General features: G+C 42.5%; 1 protein-coding gene across 5 annotated transcripts in view; it reads right to left on the reverse strand.

Moving 5' to 3' along the window:
- Positions 1-25,199, reverse strand: part of FBN1 (fibrillin 1) — a 215,471-nt gene that overhangs the window by 60,534 nt on the left and 129,738 nt on the right. For 3 of the 5 annotated variants that reach the window (XM_083586070.1, XM_083586071.1, XM_083586073.1), the window contains exons 23-32: positions 22,924-22,974; positions 19,504-19,629; positions 17,545-17,772; positions 15,823-15,948; positions 15,443-15,571; positions 13,602-13,727; positions 10,330-10,455; positions 9,448-9,570; positions 6,201-6,326; positions 3,930-4,055 (exon numbers count right to left, since the gene is read on the reverse strand). In XM_083586070.1, coding sequence (XP_083442196.1) covers positions 3,930-4,055; positions 6,201-6,326; positions 9,448-9,570; positions 10,330-10,455; positions 13,602-13,727; positions 15,443-15,571; positions 15,823-15,948; positions 17,545-17,772; positions 19,504-19,629; positions 22,924-22,974 — 1,287 coding nt within the window. Of the gene's footprint in view, positions 1-602; positions 2,697-3,929; positions 4,056-6,200; positions 6,327-9,447; positions 9,571-10,329; positions 10,456-13,601; positions 13,728-15,442; positions 15,572-15,822; positions 15,949-17,544; positions 17,773-19,503; positions 19,630-22,923; positions 22,975-25,199 lie in introns of those variants that run through there. The other 2 variants (XM_083586074.1, XM_083586072.1) reach the window with 2 other exon arrangements.

Below are 25,199 nucleotides of genomic sequence, written 5' to 3' on the forward strand. Positions count from 1 at the left end.
ATATGTAGATGCAACTGTAATAGAACTCAGAGGACATTATGTGGCTGTTCTCATGAACAAAGAGACTACTCTTGAAAGTTGTATTCACATTTTTGCAATTCTCAAAAAAAATATGTGTTGGTGTCTTTGGCATGTCAACAGAAAGAAGAGAATGCATCCTCCATCGTCAAGCTGTTCAGCCCAAATGCACACATTTTTAATGCTGTCACCAAATGCTGTGTCACTGGGGTGAGGGGTGGGGAGGTCTCCTGTCTGGGAATAGGGAACAAAGCACTTGGCTCCAGGTCTGAGCAATAAAATAGGCTACAGACATTTTTAACAAAGGAATTTGGACAGTTGGGAGAAAAGGAGGACCCCTGTTCCTCTTCCAAGGGCAGCTGCAAATACTGTGTTCACATTCGAGTGAGCAATAAAAGGAACACATACTTCACACTGGCTGCCAGGGTGCTAAACTTATGATAAACACAATACACATATGTTTGGGGGACACATTCTCACAACTGAGACCACCCCCTTCGTCCTACCCCTTTGAATCTCGTTACACTACTGCTGCAAGCTCCCCCTTGCATTGCAGCTGGCTACACATGCACTGTATTCATTGCTTTTTATTATTTATTTATTTATTTATTTATTTATTTATACATACATACTTTTCAAGTTTATACATTTCACTAACTTTACATTCATTTTGACATTTCCAAACTTGACTTCCATCCCCTTCTTTCTGCGGTTCCTTAAATTTTGTTTTTATTATCTTCTGCATATCCAAACTAACTGAATTTGTTCATTTATTCATCTTCAAATATACTTGTACTCTTATAAAACTGCAGGTTGTTACAATACTCCTGCCAATGTTTTTATATAATTTATCTGTAAATATTCAATAAACTGTTTGCATTCTTTTATTAAAAAAAAGTTATCTTGATTTCTTATTCTTCCGGTAAGTTTCGCCCAGCACTGTATTCATTGCTGGTCCTTCCTTAGGTCCCTAGAATCTGCTGCCGTTTTTTTGAGCCCTCCTTGTATCAAAAGACACTCTCTTCTTCCTGTATCTTGCTGCTCATAAGTAGCAGAAGCGAGTGCACCATGGCAGTAGGAGGAATGCAGAGAGGCAATGCCACCAGCATCTTCAGCTGAAGCAACCCAAGGTTGCAAGTTCCCATCCCGTGGAGGGAAATACTCCCCCATGGCAAAACATTCCTACCCCTGGAAAACTAACATACAGAAAGGCTCCTTGCATACTATTCTCCCTAACATGCTAATTTTTCTACGGCAGTGTTAACACATCACAGTAAACCATAGCTAAGATTTGTTCTTTGCTTAGCGTCGTTTGTTCATAGCAAAATGAACCACAATCCCTGGTTTGGATGCAACACTAAAGCCCCATCAGCACTAAACATTTAGAGCACTATGACGCCACTTTAAACAGTCATGGCTTCCCTCAAAGAATTCTTGGAACTGCAATTTGTTATGGATGCTGAAAGTTGTTAGGAGACCTAAAATCCTCAGAGTGGGAACTGCAGCTCTGTGAAGACACGATAGGGGTCTCCTGGTAATTCTCATGACTGTTTGAAGTGGTATGGTACTGCTTTCAAAGCATAGTGCAGATGGCTCCTAAGCTGGAGGTCATCGCTTTTTGCTCCTGCTGGTGAGAGACTAGGAGCAAAGTGCGATAGATCTCAGTGTTCACTGCAAACTATGCTTACCTATGAAGTGGGCTTTTGTGTACGAAGCTTTCTCTAGAGGGTGGGGTAGATTTGAATGTGGGATTCCCACATCTATACTAAGAAGTGGTACTAACCCCAAATGACTTTTTAAAATCTATATATCTATCTGCAGCAGGCATCCCCAACCTTTGGTCACCCAGATGTTTTGGACTACAATTCCCATCATCCCTCACCACTGGTCCTGTTAGCTAGGGATCATGGGAGTTGTAGGCCAAAACATCTGGAGGGCTGCAGGTTGGGGGTGCCTGATCTACAGAATGCTGGAAGGTTGGTCCAAGAGGGAAAAAGCAATTATTGCTTAGATCCACATTCATGTATGCATATTCATGGCAGAAGACAGCTGTTACTAATGAACAGGGATACATGATGTTCCAACACTGCTCTCACCTAGAATCGTTTTCAAATATTTTTGATGTCTGTTTTACAACATTAATTTCAGTTCCCTAGCAGAAGTGACTTATTGGCTGATGTATCTGTCCCACTCTGAGACTGCAAGAGTAGTGTTTGTTCTAAACCTGCATTAAAAAAATTAAATTAACCATATGCTTGTGTTTATATTTTAGGCAATAGCTATGATTTGGAACCCCACTGCTCAAATACCAACATCCTGTGTTATTAATGCAACTGGCCTCTGAGCTTGTAAGTTTGAACTTCAGTGCTTTTGGCTGGTGAACGAAATGAAAATCATGTATGTTTTGGTTTTGCTGACATATCTTGATATAATTCACTTAAAATCAAGAATCTGTACTGCTGTCACTTTGAAAGCACAAGGAGAGAAAGCTATTTAAGCACATACTATTCACCAAAACATTTGGAAAAGAGGGTCTGCTGTTTGCACACAAAGTGCAGACTTTCCAAATCCAATATGGTCTTGTTGACGTGGTCCTTGGTGGTCTTGTCACGATGCAGTGAATTACATGCTGTGTTAGTTGGTCCAGTCTTGCTCACAACATGGAACTTTGCCAATAACTTAGGTGGAATAAAACTTAGTATAAAAGGTTTTGCTGGAGTAAAGGTCAGTTCTCATGTTACATCTTCCAGACACAGGAGACATTCCTAAATCTGTATGTATAGTGACCTAGTTAGGCAAAACACAGCCCTGACTCAATGGCCCACTTCACATGTAACATTAAATCCCAGTTAAAAAGTCAGGAGTATGGGAGAAGTGAAGCAGGGACTTTTGAGCATCGTGCACTTACAGACTGCTTGTTCAAATATATCCATAGTTAAATTTTAACTACGGTTTAACATTACATGAACAGCAGGCTAATATATGAAATCCAGGATTACAAAATAGGCTTGGGGTTTTATGGATTTCTTATGGCGCTTAATCTATTCACTGCAAAATCACCCACTGGTTCGAAGCCAAAGGCACCCAGGAGTTCAGGTGTGTACATGGTGGTCCTGTTTATCCATGAACACCTTTAGTCATGTTAACTACAGAGGAATTGAGTCGTACCTGTGTGCTACCCATTCACACAGAACACGTGGACAGATACAGGAGTGTTTCCTGCTTTTACAGATCTGCGACTTGAGAGCTCACCCTCAAAATCCGCAATCTGAGATGCCATTGAGCACAGGCAAACTTCAACAATTTTGATAGGAATTAAATGTAACTGGATGAAGGATCATAGAAAACCCATACTTCCTTTGCTGGACCACAAGCGTTTTAAATCAGTAGCCTTTAGAACGAGGGCCTACTGCTATCCCCAACCTAGAATGTGGGTTTTAAAAAAAAATCATATAGGTCCATCCTTCTCCTTCCTTCAAAAATAATTAACCAGAAAAATAACAAAAGAAAGTGCGCAGCCCACCCTAGAGCAAGCAATGATATACCAACTGAGCTTTTTAAATTTATTCTTAGCAATTATTTTGAAGATGAGAGAAGCAAAGCACTCTCCTTGTGCCAGATGGCAACAAACAACTGGCAACTTTCAAATCACTCCACGGCTATAAAATTAACCACTGATGTATTATGAAAGCGGCCAGTTTGTTGAGTAACTGACCAGCTAAGCGCATGCCAGCAAAGCCCAGAAGACCTCTCATTATTTCTCTCTCATGTCAACTAATCTTAAATTTGTGCCCCTGAAAGAGGCAGGGCATTCTGCTTTACCAAACAAATGGGCAACTATTCTGTTGACAAATATTTGTATATAGTTGTAAATGGGGAAAAAACTATTTACATATAAGCATAAGACATACCTGTGCAACCTGTTGTTCCTTTCTTGCCAGAATAACCCATATCACAGTGACAGATAAAGGAGCCTCTTGTATTCTCACAGCTTCCGCTCAGACAGATGTTTGGGTTCAGCTCACATTCATTAACATCTGTAGGGGGGGAAGGGGTTATAGTTGTAAAAATCTTAAGAAACTGCTACTCACATTTCACTCTAGATACAAGTATTGTTATAAACTATTACAAAAAGGGAGGAAGTAGCTATGACATTTTTGGCAGGGGAATGGTATGGTTTTGGAAACAGATCCATGCAGCGCTGTGAAAAGATTGGAGCCAAAGGATAGTATTCGACTGACTTCCACACATCACGGTGAGCCATTGAAATGAATGGCCATGACTGACTTAGGCCCATTAACATCAATGAGTCTACGCTGAGTAAAAGTGAGTTGAAAACAACCCAAAGTCTTAAGCCATTTAGGAAGCTGAGGACAGTCTTGTTTCTAGCTCCTTGAAGGTAAACTCAAAAGAAGTAACCTGGAAGTTTTCCTCCTCAGAGTTGTGATGGGAACAGAAACAATCCCTGGAAACCTTCAGAGAGATTTATCTACCTCAACCCTCTGATGGCTGTTCCTATTCATTTGAATATGAGCATTCCCTTCTACTTCTCCCCCCCCCCCCATTGGCTCCTAGTTTGTTATTTCCATTTTCATGAGCCCAGAATCTCTAAGAGTGAATATATCTGGCCTATGTTTTCTTATTATATTCTGAATGTTCTCCTACCACTGGTATTAAAAAGTGCAGTCACCTACCAAGCTCTTAATGTTCTCCACTATCTTCTTGTGTGGAACATTTCCCCCTCCTTAGGGTAAATTCAATCCTAAAAGGTCTGGAATCATTCCACTGGAATCCCAACCCTGCTTATAAAGGCTTCGCTTCTGAAGATCTGTACTTCAACTGAGGCTTCCTTAGCCTGTTTTACATTAGACACTTTATCAAAATGCTCCAGAAGCTCACAGAAAGGATTTTTCACTCTTGATAGGGATAACATGCATGAAGCTTATAGCAAGTATGCTAGCTCTGCCCCTCATCCCAGCCATCGTCAGCTTCTGCCAGCTCCAAGACAACTGTGTACAGCAGGGCTGCCTCCTATACCCAGAGAAGCTCTCACACATTTTGGAACTCTGGAAAACCAAAGTTCCACACAAACGGAAGAATCCACAAGGATAGGAGACTCTGTCAGGAGCTCATCCTACATGAGTAGGACCCTGGTAGAGACACATGCCCGACTGGCATGTTTCCTCCCTCCTGGTCGACCATTCGGGAGCTTCAAAAGCTTTATTCTGCCCGAACATCACAGCGACCGATGCCAATAGACATCGGCAACACTTAGGGATCCGCAGAGTCTTCGCATCTTGCGTGACAGACCTCAGCAACTCATCATTATGGCTAATCTACTTTATTTACATATAAACACACATGGAGCACTGCAACATGGCTCCCTCTCTCTTTAGCATCAGACAGCAAAGAGAAAAAGAACAAAGGACAATAGTTCCACTTCACGGAACACAGTAACACAAATATCCTGTCTCCGTCACTTCCCACTTTGTGGAGTCAAAATATACACCATCATGTGACAGACAAAAATCCCATGACTGCAATCATGGAGCAGGAATTCTAACAGACTCCCCTGCTGCAAACAGTCACCCTGGAAGATGCAGAGGGCCAGAGCAATGTGGAAGTGCATGGGTGGAGAGGGTGCACTCACGAAATTACTCTTTGCTCCTCAAGTGTTTAGTTAAGGCCTGCTCAAAATGTCAGAATGGGGTTTGTGTGCCCTTTTCAGCAGATAATCTTAGAGAAAACAGAATACCATATTTTTCCATGCATGAGATGCCCCCATGTATAAGACAACCCCCAATTTGAAACTTAAAAAAAAATTGGGGGAAATATAGTCTTATCCACAAAAAAATACGGTATGTTTTAAACATTTTCCTTTATTTATTTTTTAAACAACTAAACAGAAACATTTCTGTGTTCACCATCTTTGAAAAACAGGAGTCTTTCGAAGGCACTTTTATAAGGTTTCATCTGCAGCCAGCATCTTCCAAATGATGTGAAAATGACATTAAGCGATCTTGATAAGTAGTGGCAAACAATTGACTGCAATCTATCATCTACATTAGTAACACTGATGAAGAGTTACTGCTTGCTTGTAAATTTAAAACAAACCACCATCTCCTTTATTTTCATCACAGGCAGGTTACAAACAGGATTAGGGTAATATGTTTTTTACTTGCCTAAACAAGACTTCATGTCATCGGATGTCATGAATCCATCATAGCAAAGACACCTGTATTCTCCAGGTATGTTAGTACACTGGCCCCCATCACAGATGTTATGATTGTCTTCACACTCATCAATATCTGTAAGAAAAAGTGACAAATTCTTAAGCAGTTGACACCCAAATCTATCCTTTCTCTCTTAGTTAAGTGATACTTATTTCTAGAAGCGAAAGTACAGAATTGCCACATTACATCTATTAAAGCTGAGGAAGTCCACATATAGATTTCTTTTGCAGAATAATCTTTTATTATAGTATAATATTTTGCATCTGCTCTCTCTGCTGGAAAAAGCTTTGCAATATTTAGCATTTAAAATTTAACACTTATCCATACCCCTGTTTACTCTCAGTGGCCAGGAAACTGATCTAAGATGCTGGAAATTCCTCTTTTCTTGCAGCTACCAAGCTGTTTAAACTTATTGGGTGATATCCAATGTCAGCCATACTCAGAGTAGATCCACTAAAAATCAAATTGTGTGATTTTAATGGGTCTACTCTGAGTATAACTTATTTTTTTAGGGGGGAAACTCTCCGTGTTTTATAATTGCAAACTTTTATAAGTTCTCATGATTTTTTTCCTTGACAATAACACCACATACTAGCTTAAGATCCAAAACTTTGCTTGGTTACTCAAAGGAAATGTTTGCAAAACAAAGAGCTGAGCTGAGAACCCCCTCTCTTCGGAGAGAAAGGGTGTAACTCACAAGGAGATGAGTCCATTGTGTATGTTAGGAATGATGCAGCTGCAGAAAACTTAACTCATTTTAACTACTGGGTCCAAGAGTTTTCGGACCATTATTCATTTTCTGCGCAGCCAACACAAAACAAACAGATACTGTTCTAACTGTTGTTTTCGTAAGGAGATGCAACCTGGAAGACATCTCTTGCTGGCTACTGCTTTTCTTATTAATCACATGACGCTATCACACTCATCAGCTGTTTGGAACTACATCCTTAGCTGAACTGGCACCAAAAAAAAACTTATTTGTAAGCCACATATAAATAATTTATTTCAAGCCTGTACATGGAAAATCTGCCCCACCTATTACTTCCCCCTTGCACTTCACGGCCTTCAGACACTGCTGACTGCTGAGGGGGGCACCCTTCATCTCTGTACTGATGTATACATAACTGTCAAACTAGGATAAAGGTAAAGGTAAAGGGACCCTTGACCATTAGGTCCAGTAATAGCCGACTCTGGAGTTGCGGCGCTCATCTCGCTTTATTGGCCGAGGGAGCCAGCGCACAGCTTCCGGGTCATGTGGCCAGCATGACTAAGCCGCTTCTGGCAAACCAGAGCAGCGCATGGAAACGCCATTTACCTTCCCGCCGCAGCGGTACCTATTTATCTACTTGCACTTTGACGTGCTTTTGAACTGCTAGGTTGGCAGAAGCAGGGACCGAGCAACGGGAGCTCACCCCATCGCGGGGATTCGAACCGCCGACCTTCTGATCGGCAAGTCCTAGGCTTTGTGGTTTAACCCACAGTGCCACCCGCGTCCCTATGTCAAACTAGGATACCTCTGAGGAAACGGGATCTATTCCACAAAACCTTAAGCAGCAATCAGTGGCTTTCTCAACAGGGGTACAAAGATTGTTGAAGCTTCCTCCCCGGATCAAGAAATAAATTAAAAGCTAGCTGTATTATAAATGCCATCATTTATTAGAGGCATTTATAATACAGCTAGCTTTCAATTAGAGGCATTTATAGTCCTTCAAGAGGTGTTGGGCACTGTATATGGTCTTTCTCTTTTTCTTCTCATAGCTACTCAGTGAGGTATGCAAGGAAGCATATCAGGTTTTCTTGGTCTGCGTCTAGCCACTGTTCCAAAGACGGCATGTTCCCTTTTCTCCTTTTCCCTCTGCCTTGCCTCTACCATACTGCCTCTCTTTTATTAAGGGACAGAAACATAATGCACAGAGAACCATGACTCTTTGACAGCCAGAAACCCAATCTTCAATAAGTGCTTGTGCCAGAAGAACCTGTGTTTAAACAAGCATTTCCCCACTGAAGGAAGCGGGCACCTTAAAATTAAAGCACTCTGGTAGAATATCTTTGTGCATCATGGTTTCCTGTTCCTAATACGTGGATGCTGTCACATCTGTGTAAAGAGGCCACTGCAAGAAGTTGGAAAATTGTACTTCAATACTGAATACAGATAACCTTTTAAAATAAGAAAGCTGTGTGTGCAGAGGATTGTGGCCAACCCACATCCTTCCTGCAGAATCTTTGGCCTTCGAAATAATACGCCTGTGCCCTTATTGCATAATTCCTGTGACTGTAATTTATTTTAACTGTTTTAGTTCTGAATTTTAAATTGTGGTAACCCACCGCGTGGCTAATACAACAACAACAACAAGTTCCTTGTTGAAACAAAAGGCAGAGTTTTTTAATTTGAAATTGTTGTAAGGTTTCACACTCCATTTCCCTAGCCTCCAAAGCGGCCTGGTGCAGCAATTTATTTATTTTTCATTTGCTTATAAAATTATTTGTATGCCACTTTTTTTGGATGTAACCCATCCAAGGCATCCCATGGAATAACAAGAACACAAAATTAAGATCAGCAGAGGGCGCCATCTTGGTACACCTCCCTCAGTTGGTGGGAGTGGCCCAGGAAAGGGCACTCTCTGTGGCAGCCCCATAGTTGTGGAATTCCCTTCCCACAGAGATGCGTCTGGCATCTTCACTATATAGCTTTCAGCAAATACTGAAGATGCACCTCTTTGCCCAGGCTTTGGACACCTGAGACAGGTGTTATCAGGACTCACCCTATTCTTGTGTCTGTACTATGCTTTAACTGTTTTAAATTCTCAATTTTCAATTGTTGCAACATACCCTACGACCTGCTGGTGAAGGGCAAGATAAGAATAATGCAATGATCTGAAATAATCAGCATTTTAACAAGGTCTGCAACATTAACAGTTATTTAAACATCCCATTAAAACAGTTACAGAGACGAATAAGGCTATTAATCCTGCTACATGTGGCTCCCAAATCTGATAGTTAGGGCAGCAATCCATTGCATAAATGTGTGGAAATACCACTGATCTCGATGGAACTTCTAAGTAAACATGCAAAGGATTGGGTTGCAAAAATGGCAATGACGAATACAAAAAGTGAGAATAAGGCAACAGATACGGCCAAAGAACCAGAAGCAGCTTGGCAGTGGCTGTCAGTATAAATGTTCACAAATTGACTTTACCAGTGCAAGTTCTGTGGTCTGGCATTAGTGCATATCCTGGTCTGCAGCTACACTCATAGCTGCCTTCCGAATTTGTACAGAACGTGTCACAGCCACCGTTCATAATGTCGCATTCGTTAATATCTAGAAAGAAAGAAATGACAATGTAAAGCACAAAATATTTTTTATTCCTTTTAAAAAATAAGAAGAAGAAGAATACTGCCTGTGAGGCTGTGGAAGTTTGAAAGTTCTCAGTGTGCTTTTAAACTGACACTAAACTGATTAGTATTATCTTAGGACACTCCAAAGTTTTCATTCCAATATGTTGCGGGGGTGGGGGTGGGGAATATGTTCAGACAGGAAAATCAAATAGTGGAATGTCCAACTGTCGGGCTTAAATTATAAAAGGGGAAAACTGATTCCACACTTTGAATTGTATGTTGATGTAGGTTGCATCTCTGTAGATTTCCTGCCCCCAAGGGGCTTACAACCTACAAAAGGGGGGGCGGGCGGTGTTGTGCAGCTCATTTTACATCTGAAGATATGATGGGCTAACTCACACGAATCTTGGGGTAGGGCAAGTTTTCTTTTTATAGGAAGATTCAAAAAGACGATTGGTTGAAGTGGCCCACCCTCCAGTTCTATCTACCTCATTCTGAAGCTGCTCAGTAATATAGTTTCTGCACTCGAAAGCTTATACCAAGAACAAACTTAGTTGGTCTCTAAGGTGCTACGGGACAATTTTTTAATATATATATATATTTCACTATTCTTAACTCTATGTTTTGTTTGCTAGTGTTCACAAATTGATTCCTTCTTGTAAGTTATAGTGTGTGTGTGTGTGTGTGTGCGCGCGCGCGCGCGCTACCTACTACTGACCCATGAGGAAAACAAAGCTCTTACCAACACAGAACAATTTGTCAGGCGTGGACTGATATCCAGGGTTGCAGGCACACTGGTATTTTCCAATGAGGTTGACACAATGCCCATTTCTGCACAGATTTACACTCAGGTCGCATTCATTAATGTCTATTTGAAAAGGAAAAAAGAAAGACTTTTTAAGTTCCTATGAACGATCTTTGTCTTCTACCTGCCCCTCACCACCACCCCAGCTGAATAGTTCATATAATTTATTCCATTTGTATTCCATTTTCTTCTTCCAAGAAGCTCATGCTGGCATATACGGGGCTGCCCCTTCGCATTTAATCCCCAGAGCACCCCTGTGATGTAGGCTGAGAGGCGGTGACTGGCCCAAGGTCACCCAGCGAGCTTCATGGACGAGTGTGGATTTGAACCCTGGTCTCCCAGGTTCTCGTCCAACACTCAAAACCACTACACCACACTGGCTCTCTATGTTGATGGTAGCACTGAGGACAGATATGAAGACCTGGTAACAATAGTGAAAACAGAATATGGAGTTGAAGGAGAAAGGGCTGTGCACTGTGCCCTAGGTTATGAAATTTGCCCAAGCACCAGCAGCTGAGTTTTGGCTGCACAAAGCTATATTCCTTCCAAGAATAGAAGAAGCCGCCAGGGATTTTAAGCCAAACTCCAGCCTGAGATCTACTCTCAGAAAGGCGAAAAGGAAAGAAGAACAGAAGAACTGCATTTCACCTGAATTTCAGCTTAGTGCATTTCCGGTTAAGTGGAAGGATCCACCGCACATGGGCGGAAGTTAAACATGCACTATGGAAATTAATATAGATGAGTTTTAAACAACTCTGAAACTGGGGGAACCACAGAATCTGTAATCAAGTGGGGAGGGATCCTCCAGCTCAACTGAAACCAGGTTTTACTTCCTCATTAACTAGTTCCACTAGTGGTTAACATAAGCTTTGCCATCTGAAACATCACAACAAAACCTTAATTTTGTAATGGGGGGTGGGGGAGGGGGAAATAAACCTAAACTTTCATTTAGAGACAGGGGCTTAAAGCAAGAGATGAAAGATTTCAGTTTTAACAGCAGTGAGGCCCAGAGTTGCGTGGGTGGGTTGCCCGAGTTTCTCAGGGATTGGGTTCGGACCCAGACTTTGCCCAAACACTTAGGATTCTTTAATATGAGAGCAGTGTTTTGTTTTGTTTTGTTTTGTTTTTAAATAACAGGGGAAGGATTCAAACATACTGGAGCCTTATACCAAGTCAGAACTTTGGTCCATCTAGCTCAGAACTGTCTAAACTGACTGGCATCAACTGTCCATGGTTTCAGGCAAGGGACATTCTCAACCACACCTGGAGGTGATGGGCAGTGAACATTGAACCTTATGCATCAAAGCAGATGCTCTACCATTGAGCAGTGGTCCCTTTTATTAGTAGTAGTAGTAGTAGTAGTAGTAGTAACAGTAGTACTTTGATCCTATATTTGCAGTCTGAACTGCAAGAGGAAAAAGCTGCAGCACATTAATTCTGCTGAGCATGTAGTTTAGCTCTTCCTTGCAACAGGTTTCAGAAACAAAGCACCAATGGGCAAGGATCTTGCTCCCAATGAGATGATCATTCAAACCAGGAAAACATAACTAACAGATACAGGAGTGACGCTGGATCAGGGAACAGTCCACACAGCCCTAGGTCTTTGGGTCACTCATGGTGATGAGTTGTAATGCTCAAACTGTTCTGTAGCTGGCTTGTGACAGAAAGTATTTGATTGATCTGCTAACTCTAGGGGTTGTAGGCAATGCTGACCCTACTAGACTCATTGGAATTAAGGGGCATTACTAAGGTCCATTAATTTCAATGGGTCTGCTCTGAGAAGGACTAGCATTGGTGAAATATCCAGTCTCCAGATGCTGGGTTGAACGGCGAGAAGCTGCTGTCGGTTGCCATTCTGAGTTCCTTGTGTCCCGGAGCTGAAGCCTGGATACACGGTGCGAGGCAGCGGTGCGGCAGGTGGCGGTGCTGCGGTGCTGTGTGTGGCAGTCAGCTCAGCAGGATCCCACCTTTGTCGCCAGTGAAATATACTCAGAGTCGCAAAGTGATTTCATGCTCTTTATTCAGCTCATAGTGGTGAGGAGGAATGAATGAATGTCCCCTCTGCTTTATATACATTATTTACACAATGGGCTGCACATGATTGGCTAATTCCGGAATTCTACTGTAAGCCAATCAGGTTGTGGATTCACTTCTATCTGGAGCATGATTGGGTGGTTCCTGCCAACCAATCATACTGCTGCATTGTTCTAGGACCAATCAGACTGCTGCTTCTGAATCCTATTGTTCTAGGACCAATCAGACTGCTGCCTTTTGGATCCTATTGTTCTAGGACCAATCAGACTGCTGCAGTTTGGATCCTATTCAACTCAGTACATAACAATTGGATACAATCCTAAGTCTGGCGTGTACCATGCTGAGCTTTAGAAAGAAGCAGACAGGCAAGCAGTTTCAGGGTGTAGTTTGTGTCACCCTTGCCAAGGCACTCTGACTACAATCCTGTTCCACCAGTAACGTAACTACAGTGAGATGGTAGGGATATCTGTCCTGGGCATACCCCCAAAAGAGGTGCAAAAATGGCTTTCGAAAGACAACTGTTACAATTATGTATTGTCATCTTATGCAGTAGGCCATGCCAAGCAGCACTGTATGTTTTCTCATTGGCCCTGAGCCTGCAGCCTAACACGGTAAATCACATTCAATCGATAAGAACCGGACACTGATGCTGAACTGCATCAGTATTTTGCACAGGAATTTCTGCCATATGGGGGATAATAAAACTGATTTACTTTACAAGTTGCTGAATGGATTACGATCAAGTAATACAAGCAGAAACATTTGAACACTTGAAACCACCATACAAATGTTAAGTATTATTATTAATAACAACAACAACAACAACAACAATAATAATAATTTTAATAAACACAAGTGGGCTGCTTGAACAGCAATGCCCATAGAGAATCCGTATCCCTCTTTTCTTAAATCTAGCTCCATTCTTAACTCATCCCTGTACCATTTCCAGGAATGGGATGGAGAAAGGGGCCTAAATTTGAGGAGCCTTTCCTCTGTATGTGTAATAATGGGTCTGTTGAGAGGCACAATGATATCAGATCAGACACTGTGCAGATCTAATGCCAGCTGGATAATGGCACTCCCACAGAGCAGGAACAAAGGTGTGAAAATGTAAAAATAAATAAATCTGGGAACTGCAGTGAACTTTCATGCAAGTGCTATTCGCCCCACCTTACCTATGCAGGCAGAGATGTTCTGAGCCAACTGATGACCTGGAGGACAATCACATTTGAAGCTTCCTTCGGTGTTTATGCAAACACCGCCTCTGCACAACAGAGGATTCCTCTCACATTCGTCGATGTCTGAGAAAGCAGAACAAAAATGGGGGAAAGAATGCATGTTAGAGCCGAAAGTTTTCAGCATACCAGAGAGACTGAAGTAGTGGCGCTAAGCCAGGAGTTTGCTTGGCCTTTGGAACTCCTCCTGAAAACCCATGCATCTCCTCCCCAAATGTCCCTTCCTCTCCTGCCAGTAACTGTTCTAACCATCTTCCAGCTGCTGTTTCCTTCTCTCTCCATGCCACATGAGACACTGTCTCTTCCCAAATACCTCAGCCCAACTCCCACAGAGATCACTCATGACTGGGATTCCTCCCCTGCCTAGTGGGTGGTTTCTTTATTTCCCTCTTGTCTGCTTCTCTGCTTTCTGCTGAACATTTCTCTCTTCGCTCAAAGGAGATGTCTTGCCCAGCCCAATCTGTTGACTTGGCCAACATGCTGCAGTCAGCTCTGATCTGAACCACAGCAGTAGAGAAAGACCAGATAGTTGAGTTTCTGGTAGGAATCTGGGCAAGTATCTAGGATTTTGAGTGTGTGATAGGAATCTGAACAGAGATCTAATATATCTCCATCAATCTTGTCTATCTATATACAAAGGCAAGGCAAATGATCACACATTATACACCGTCTGTATAGAAAATATTTCTGTGTATAAAATCTACAATGAGCAAACGTCCCAACGTGTAGTGAAAACACACAAAAAGCCTGAGGAGTTGTGTGTCTGTGGGCGTGCGTGACAGAGTGGGGCAATTCAAATTATTTTCAGAAATGTATGCACTTGTTTTAAGAGTAATAATCACAGCAGGACCTATCTTTCCTTTGACTTTGGCTGGCATTCTGGATGGCTTTTATGTGGGAGAGACAGGTTAAATCTTCAACCGTGAGTCAGCCTTTGGGTAATCTACCTCCCAGGTTTTTTAAAAAAATGAATACAAAAATGAATGGATGTGCGTGCTGTCATTCAGTGTAGTAAACACTTCAGAAATGCAAAGAGAGCAATATTCTTTTGATGAGAGAGCACAAAGACATTGTGTCTTATTTAAAGCCTGGAGTGATAGTGAACTCTGTTGCCAGACATACATTTTACACCTATAATACCTTAAGAAACTATCATAGCTCAAGGTGATATCATGTAGTATTATAAAATCTGTTACTAATCAGAGCTAATCGCAATGTGGGGGGAGGGGAGAGATAATGCTGAAATACTGAGGATGAGCTAAAAGAAACCCTAGACTTTGTGAGCTGGCATTATTAAAAGCCATCAGTTTCATAATGGGGGTGAAACCAAAGCTCCAACTTATGGACCAGCCTTTGATCCAAGCAAAATAACAATGCTTGCTTTTCATTATTTTAAAATGAAAAGTCCCGAGCACACAACCCTATGAATCCATATTGTGCTGGGATAACAATCTTTGGAGTGGATTCAGAATAAGAACTAGCATCTTTTTAACCACACTCTATTCCCCAACCCAACTTTTGAACTTTGGTGGTTCAAGAAAAACTCCCAAGATCCAACTGAGCTGGCTATTTTGCAAATCCAAACCAGCCTGAATTCCCTCATTAAATTTAGGAAACAAAGGCTTTGGATGCCTAAAGTGACACTTCTTCCCCACACCCTGCTTTTTCACAACTGTTCCCAAAAAAATGGAGTGCAGATGCAAACCAGCAGTTACTGGAACAACAATGACCTCATAAGGTTTGGTGAGCGCCCCAATCTAAATATGCCTTGAGTAACATACCCATGCAGTTTTTCATCATCATAAATCCACTTTCATAGCCTTCAAAGCATTCACAGTGGAAATCTCCAGGGGTGTTGACACAGAGTCCTTGGCCACACAAATCAGGGGAGATGCGGCATTCATCAATATCTGCCATTTCAAACAAAACCAAGTTATTTCAAATGCAAACATATGCAGTATTGCCGTTTCAGAAATGAATTTTAATGGTCAACAAATATTTTATTTTTATTGTATTTAACAAAATGTGCATATCGCTTGCTTGTAATAAAACCTCTAAAATGCACTGAAATCAATAAAACACATATTTTGGATGTGCAAGTTGCAATATTACATTTACATTTTCAGCCACTACTGGACACAATGAAAACTAAAGAATTTACCTGTACAGTTCCTCTCTTCAGAATCAAGTGCAAACCCACTGTCACATTTACAACGGAAACTGCCAATGGTGTTTCTGCATTTTCCATAGGTGCAAAGGCTTGGAATCATTTTGCATTCATTGATATCTAAGACAGAGACATAGCCATTGTTAAAAGCAGTAGTTAAATCTAGTTAATTCTCATTTCATGAGAACTGCATCAGTGAAGCCCAGGTATACATGACCAGTTCAAAGTCTTTTAACAGTTGCAGTTCACTGAATGCAACGCCCACATCTGAGTGTTCAAATTACAGCAGTAGTTCACACTCCTGTAACACTTCTGTGCATATGAAGCTGAACTCCCATTCATTTGATGCTACTCTTACAAAGCGTATTACATTTTCTTTATTTCTTCCGTGTCTGTGGTAGAAATGGGTTTTATGCTCTGTACCTCTGATCACTAGCAGTGATGCCTGACTAGATTCTCAGCAATTAGCACACCTCTTATTGAGTTTTATTTTAATCTATGACCATGAGGGTAAGACTCATAGACTGCCACCCAAAACACAATTTACTAGGTAGCAGATCTCACTGAATACAATGGGACTTCTGACTAAACATTCACTGGATTGTACTAGCAGCGACCTTCCCCCCTCTTTTTCCCTCATGTCTAACATCCCTTCAGGTCATATCCACCACCTCTTCTAGGAATTCTTCCTCAATGATTTGCTAATTCAATTAATTCAGTGAGGAAAGTTAATATCCATGGTGGTCACAATTACTGGTTCTTTAAAGCATTTATTAGCAGCTAAAGAATTCTAATAACATTCCATCTTTATAAAAGAGTGCATTAACACTCATTCCAGATCAACACTCCTCTTTCAGGCCACAGGGAAGCCATTATTCACAGACCCCTCATCCTTCACCCTGATTATTCCCAATTCTCTTCCAGCTCCCTGACATGTTGAGCTCTACAAATACAGATCCAGGAGGACCACAAGCAAACCCACTGCAACAAGCAAGAATACACATGCTTCCCTTAGAGGTAAAGGGACCCCTGACCATTAGGTCCAGTCATGACCGACTCTGGGGTTGTGGTGCTCATCTCGCTTTATTGGCCGAGGGAGCCAGCGTACAGCTTCCGGGTCATGTGGCCAGCATGACTAAGCCGCTTCTGGCAAACCAGAGCAGGGCACGGAAACGCCATTTACCTTCCTGCCGGAGCGGTACCTATTTATCTACTTGCACTTTGACGTGCTTTCGAACTGCTAGGTTGGCAGGAGCAGGGACCGAGCAACAGGAGCTCACCCCGTTGCGGGGATTCGAACCGCCGACCTTCTGATCAGCAAGTGCTAGGCTCTGTGGTTTAGCCCACAGTACCACCCGCGTCCCTGTGCTTCCCTTACTTCCATGTAAATTATGGGGTTGTAAAGGAAAGTCAGTATCTGTGCTTGGTGTTTCTTCCCATGCCCAGCTACTCTATACACAAGGAAGGAAGGCAGAAGCAGCAATACACAAAGGTACAAAAGCCACTGTGCCATGGTCATGTTGCTCAAGGAACACTACCCCCGGTAGTGTTACATCTGTGTTGCAACTCTTAGGTGAGAAGCACGTGGTCTGGAACTTCACTAAACCCCGATTCCTGCCCATGTTGTGCGAGTTTACTCTGAGAAAGGAAAGAAGGAGTAACTAAATAAATCAGTTCCTCGGAACATTTTCCAGTACTGTCGGTGGCTTTGCATACCTTTGAAAAATGGCTTTCCGTTTATAATCTCTCCTCTGGTAGAAAACCCAGGTCCTCTTGGGCAAAGGGCTTCATATTCAGGTGTTCCCTTCTCAGGGCATTCATCACATTCGGGGCCCCAGGCTGCACCAACAGAACAGCAGCAGGCATCCTGGCGATGCCGCCCTCCTATTGGTTTTGTGCAGTCTTCGTCATCGTGATCCAAGTAGCACGACTCCAAGCGGATATCTGTTGAGGGTGGTTTTTTTAAAAAGCCATCAATAGATGGAAAATAAGCAGTTGCAGCATCAGCGCAGCAGAGCCCAACCACTAAGGAAATGTTACAACACGGAAACCCAGCCTAATACTCAGTGTCATATGGAGAGAGAAACAGGGAGTCCATATAAGGCAGACTGCCCTGGAGGGATGTCTCCATTTTCCTTCCACCATGGGATCCCTCTTCATAGGGGGTGAACCACACAGTGATACAAGTATGTCACCCTTTCAGCATGACAGTCTTCCTTTTCTAGTACAGTGGTACCTCGGGTTAAGTATTTAATTCATTCCGGAGGTCCGTTCTGAACCTGAAACTGTTCTTAACCTGAAGCACCACTTTAGCTAATGGGGCCTCCTGCTGCCACTGCACTGCCAGAGCCCGGATAATTTCTTATCCTGAAGCAAAGTTCTTAACCTGAAGCACTATTTCTGGGTTAACCTGAAGCGTATGTAACTCAAGGTACCACTGTATTTTCCTTTTCTCATGAGAGGAAATAGCTGCCATCGACCATACTGAAAAAGCAAATGGGTGCACTCAACAGCAGCCATGGCTGTACCCAGTGTTCTGTGTCTACAAGTGGTTGGGTTCTCGTGCAAGTACAAGGGTGTGTATTAATGTTGCACAGCAGACAAATCCAATGCAACAGTTGCCCCACTGCGCAACGGATTGTGTCATCTATTACACAACAGAGTAACCAGCAGAACAATTCCACCACTAAGTGACTTTAACACTGGATACAACCCACAAAGCCTGCCTTCTACCCCAATGGAACCCAGTTTCCTAAGGCTGAGTGGGGTTTCCCTTTCATCTTTCCCTTCCAAAATCCTCGCCTGGTGGGCAATGGGACCCCGGGGAGGCAAGTATCACATTCCAAGAACTCTCAGGATGCACTGCTAGGCGTGTTCAAAATGAAATGCACTCATCCCGTGGCTTCATAGCACCCAGCAGTCAAGGGGTCCCCTAGAAGGCCAGCATGTCATTCAAGATTTGACATCTTTCCGCAGGGCCTGCAAGACGGAGCTGTTCTGCCCAGCCTTTGGGCTAGACTAAGTCTAAACCCCCCCCCCCAATTTATTTACTTATTTATTTATTTTTATTTTTATGGAAGCCCTTTTATGGGATTTCTACATAAATTTTTCCTCGGCTCTTTTTGCTGACCCATGTAGGACCAGCATGGATAGTTGGCCCCGGTGAATATTTGACATTTTCTCCCCTCATGGCTTTGATCTATAGGCTACCACTAAAACGAGGCTGCATTTTAAGCTGCATTTTAAACTGTATTCTAACTTATATTTTAATCAACCGTTTTTGTTTTTAATGTTTTTACTGTATTTGTATTCAGTGTTAGCCGCCCTGAGCCCAGTCTTGGCCGGGGATGGCGGGGTATTATTATTATTATTATTATTATTATTATTATTATTATTATTATTGACACATTCAAGCCATTAAAAAGCCATTGAGGGCTCAAAGCAGGGCAGATGGGGGGAGTGGAGGGCCACATTTGGCCCCAAGTGTGCGGGTCCCGACCCATTGGTCTTTTCCTTATATCTGTGATTACAAAATAATTGTCCCAGGGGAGTATTCTCTGGTTCGCAGAAGAGAATGAATATGTCCCTGCCCAAGCTGAAATCCTGACTAAGCTTTGGAGCCCAGGGTTTTATTCACAGCCTACTAGATTGGAGCAAAAGTCCTCTCATGCTTACCAATACATCTCCGTCCAGTTGCATCCAGAGTCATACCACTGGGACATTGGCAGACAAAGGATCCCAAAGTATTAACACACTGTCCATTTGTGCACACTCCAAGGAACACTTCACACTCATTGATATCTATTGAAACAAAAAGCCGGAAACACATGCTTTAAAAATGTCTACAAGGCAGAGGAGTGCAATACTTCCATCATACTAAACAGTCTCTTCAAGCATGAGAATAACATATTAATTTTGGTTTTGAAGCAGTACATTTTGGTTAGAAGTGGCTTGATCCAGCTATATCCAAAGCCAAAGGGAAACCGCAAGCCTTACTCTATGGGCTGCACCGTCTCTAAGCAGACTGATTCACACAGGCAGGAGGAGAATCAGAAAACTTGGGGCAGTGGGCACCCCAAGAACCTATGGAATATTCGCATGTGGAAATGATTTGCCTTTCAAGAACTTTAAAATTAACTACGTTTTCCCATAGTTAGAATTAACTTCATTTCCCTGCATCTAAGGGATTGCTTTGTCTTAAAAAAACAAACGTCAACCACAGTAGACAGAAGGTTGCGGGTGGCCACAGGAAGGATAACACTTAAAAAAAGAAAAAAATTAAGTAAGGAAGAGCTTCATTATTGGACACAGTGACTCTGGAGGAAGAAAACATAGGAAGCTGCTTTATACTGAGTCAGACCATTGGGTCCATCTAGCTCAACATTTCCAGGGCTTCAGCCAGAAGACACTTCTAGCCCTACCTGGTGGTATCAGAGATTGAACCTGGAACCTTTAGCATGCAAAGCAAATTGCCTAGCACTGAACTATGGCCATTTTCCATTCTGCAGTCAAAGGTACCAAGGTTGATAGATAATGACATGGTCAGGTGCTGCGTAACCAAGCCATTGGGATGATGGTGAAATAGTTTTGTTTTTTTAAAAAATAAAAGCTTAGGTAATAGTAGAGCTGTCGACTTTTCAACCCACCACTATAATTTTAATGACAGATATTAGCAAGGGACAATACAAACAAGCAGGTTGAAAGCACTACCTGTTGCTCCATCAAGCTGCTGTTAAAAGAACAACAGCAGGACAAGTCAAGTTTGGTTTTTTTGCACAGCAGGCAAGCCATAGGAACCGGCAGCCTTGAGGGAAGATCTTCTTGAATCGCCTCCTCTGAAAAAATGCTTAAACTGATTGAAATTCTGTGGGGTTCCATCCACATGTCAGAAAGTAGTGGAAAGTGAATCGGATATATTTGGGTGCTGGAAAATATGCTGGATCGATCAATATGAAATTACTGCAACTTATATGTGAGAAAATCCTGTGGCCACTATCTTGGAAAAATAACTTTCCATCTCTCAGCACTCAAACATGTTCTTGTGATTTGGAATAGGTGGGGCAACATCTCTCTTGAGATCATATAAGCTATGTACAGTGGATCTGTGGTAGAAACGTTTCCAAGATATTTGGTAATTATTTGGAGAGAGAGAGAGAAGGGACAAGTTTGAGGGAGGGAGATAAATTTGTTCCTCCTTGCTTTTCTTTAAAATAAAATAAAAGCTATTAGAAGACACATATGGGAATAATTTGTTTTTCAAATATTTCAGCTGCTCTGTCATGCCAGGTTGCACTAGTCACCATGACCCAATACAGTATGAAACCACTGGAACTTCGAGAAGAGGAATAATGGGCAAGATTCTTGCTGTCATTGAGATACCTTGTGCTCAACCAGTAGCTATGGGTACTCATCACAGTCTCCAACAGTGATGGCACAAGTAAGGGAAAGGTGCCATAGGTCAGGACAAAGAGCTCCACCAAAGGGGAAGACATTATGGAGGAGACATGTATACAGCATCTCTTTAACTGCCTTAGACATCCACCTCTCATCACAGCGGATCTCAGCTGATGGGAGGGGGTCTGGGCTTAATCCTGCTGGGCGCTGCTTCGAGGGACATGCTAGCAAAGCAGACTGCTACAAAGAGCAGTACTGAAGCCTCCACTCATCAGCTGGTGAGTGGAGAGTTCAATCCTGTGGGAAATGCACTGGCAAAGCAGAGCCCTAGCCCCAGCCCACAGGGCAACCTTGACAGGTGGATGGGACAACCCACCTTTTCAGTCACCTGAGATGAGTGGTACTACCCACCTGACAAATTCGCCCTGTGGGGTGCAGGGAATTAAAGTTCTGGCTTGCTGGACCATACAAGGTTCCCCACCAGCGCCTTCTTAGCCTTTCTCATGACTGCTTTCCATGCCTTTATCACATCGGTCTTTTTATCAGTTCACTTCTTCAGTGAGCATTTCCGCTTCATCTCCTATTCCCCAACCGCTGGTGTAATTGCCATGGGACCTTGTTCACCTTGATGGCTTCTCCTAGATCCCAGTGCACATCTGTTTTTCATAGATCTCAAGGGTTACAGTGGTGCCCCGCAAGACGAATGCCTCGCAAAACGAAAAACGCGCAAGACGAAAGGGTTTTTCGGTTTTTGCGTTGCTTCGCTAGACGATTTTCCCTATGGGCTTGCTTCGCAAGACGAAAACGTCTTGCGAGTTTGTTCGCTTTTTTCTTAAAGCCGCTTGAAGAGGCACAGTTGCGACGGACCGTGCTTCGCAAGACGAAAAACATCGCAAGACGAAAAGACTCGCGGAACGAATTAATTTCGTCTTGCGAGGCACCACTGTATTTGCCAGCTCTCCCCCACTTCTCTCCCCAACTCCCAGTGCAGTAATACTTTCATATCACATGCATTAGGCGAAGGGCAGTCTACAGCCTGATTCTATGTGTGCGTGCAAACCATTGGTCACACAACACACCCTAGATATTTTTGCAGCCCTAGGTGTCACACCACAACCTCTCACATCAAACCCTTCTCCTCGGAAGCTATTTGAGAAATGGATGGTTGCTACTCTTGCAGGAAGAGACGGGCATGGAGGTGTGCATGATCACATCTTTATGGAGATTGCATGGCCATCAGTTTCATTTCCAGTTCCATGAATTAACATGCTAGCATTCATTGATGTCAATGGGGTTTAAGCAGCCTTTGTGAACCTGAAAAGTTTCTAAGTAGGATTGTGTGTTGCAGGTCCTGTACCATGCATGCAAAAGAATATGAGGATCATGCACATGGGCATATACAAGCCCCAACAACTAGCTGATTGCTGGAGCTCCCATAGCTCCATGAGTGGCGTTATGCCCAATGATCATCTGCATGGACAAAACCAGGTAATTGCAGCGTTAGGCTGCCCACCTGTCAAATTTGGTTCACAGGAGAGCTGGACAAGATATGGATCCTGCCTACCAGGCCAGATCTAATTCCTCATCCAAGCTCTAAAGATTTGTTAGGCACTGTGATCTTCCGTAGCAATGTGAGAAATGGCACCGGAATTTTTTGTTTCTCCACTAACATGTTTCCAGTTCCAGAGCAATAATACATACCTTCACACTGTGTTCCTCTTACCCTGGAGAATCCCCTCGGACAGTGTGGATCTATAAAAGAGAAGCAAAGAACATTGTAGTCCAAAGCTCAAATTTCTTTCACTGAACATGAAACTGCATCTGAAACACAGATCAGACCTCTTCTGCATGGAAACTTCCAAAATAACAACAATTAAATGAGCAATAACAGTTAAAGGAAGGGGCTGCAGCATGAATAAGGGACACAACAGTGATTCTTAGTGCAATATTAAGCATATATACTCATAAGTATGTCTCACTTTGTTCTCTTTTGACAATTAGTGCTCTAATAAAAAGTTAAGACTAAACCCACTTATTACACAGTATTGATGTGGTATGTTTGCTTAAGGCCCCTTTGTACATTACAAAATTATCATGTATGCAATGTATATGTTAGGGGTAATGTAAGTTGAGCAGGTAATGTGTATAACAACCTGTCACGGTACACATCCTCCCATGGAAAACTGTGCACACTTCCTGGATAAGTATACATAATCTCCCACTAGTCTTTGGGAATGTGCAAGACCCTTGGAGTCCCTTCCAACTCTACAAATCCTACGAATATTCTACATTCTGCAGCCATTCTGCATAATGTGCACCATTCCCTCTTCCTGGAGAGCTAATGTGCACATTTTCTGCAAGGCCTGTTGAATGTGCACAAGGGCTGGTTGTTAGGAACATTTAACCACTTGACTTACATTACCCTTAACATATTGCTGTAAGTTTTGTTTGCCAGAGTTTGTGGGTGCAAGGTACCCATAATCTCCAGTTTTAGTAACTGTTAGAATTTATTCTAGGTTTAGGGAGTTGAATTGCAAACACTGAACTCCCAGATCCAGTAGGGGTTCAAGCTGTAAATAACACAGGACAGCTTCCTCATGAGGTAATCTCCTGAAGATGGCCGAGTCATTAATCTAACAAAAAATGAGTCATCAAGACATTCAGTGCCAGACAGCAAGGAGGGAGGGGGGAGCCCTTTCTCCAGCTGTGTGTTAGTGGACAGAGACAAAAAAGGTTTAAAATTTCCGTTTGGATTATGTAGGCTAGAGAGGAATAGTTTCACTGGGCTAGTGGCAACAAGGAGGAAGAAGGAGAACAAAGAGCACCATGTAGGCTCAGGGGAACAGGTGGTAATAAAGAGACAGCGACCACGACTGATTTCTCTGTTCTTAGACCCAAGTCTGCTGCACCTATGGGAGAAGCAAGTGAGCCTCTTGGAGTATAATGTGTTGAATTTCTCCATCTAGACTCAGGCTGTATATATGTGTAAATAAACCATGTATCATAAAGACACCACAGTCTCCACTTTGCCTCATCATCCAAAAGAAAACACAGGTCCTGGGTAAAGCATGCCTGCAACCTCTAGAATCTCACATCGTTTGTGAAGATTGAGGTGGTCTGCAACAATATATACTAAATATTGCAGTGTATTCTGTAAAGTGTGACAGTAATGCACATCCCCTTTTAATCACAATTAATATAATCATGCTAGGAATTAATGTAGACCCTTAGAGAGATCTGTCTCAATCAAGATGCAGTTTAAGCAATTGAGTTGAGCCACTAAAATGGAAGAGGCAGAGCTGGGAGGTTCCAAGCTTCCTAGTACTTTCCTGCAAAGCAAACATTTGTAAAACGCTTCGAGGTGTTTTACAATCAAGCAGTGTGTAAGTTTTATGAAATAAATAATGCATTTAGCATGCACTATATCAGGCCACGATCACAACAACATCTGACCCAGACTCTTATGGGATCTTCCAAGGGGGATATTAAAGCACCCAGGGTTTCTTGGAAGATGATCAATAGCAGAAAACAAGCTTTCTTGAAAGACAGCCCAACATTACCATACTTCTCCAGAAATGTGCAGCTGCAAGAGGATGTGATTTAGGATGCACACTCAGTTCAAACAGATCAATAGTGCCCTGCATGAAGTATAGTATATGTACCCAAACTCCTCTGGAATGTGCCTGGGTTCCATAATAAACAGACATTCCAGGGACTGAGGCAGATGAGGTGATCAGAAAAGGGTACTTCATCAGTGGAAAGTTTCAGGAAGACTCAGCATTTCTGATGAGGCATATGCTGGGGTTCTAGTCGCATACCCTCACCCGGCAGTCCTTCCTTCTAAACCAAGATTTCTTGGGTGATTTTGCCAGAGTTCATAATCCAAGTGTTAAGAATACTAACTTGTGCAGTTCATAATGCTCAGGTACATCCCACTCACCCCCAAAAGACTTATCTGAAAAAGCTTGTAAAAACAA

Source organism: Podarcis filfolensis (assembly GCF_964270895.1).
Source record: "Podarcis filfolensis genome assembly, chromosome: 14".
Lineage (NCBI taxonomy): Eukaryota > Metazoa > Chordata > Lepidosauria > Squamata > Lacertidae > Podarcis > Podarcis filfolensis.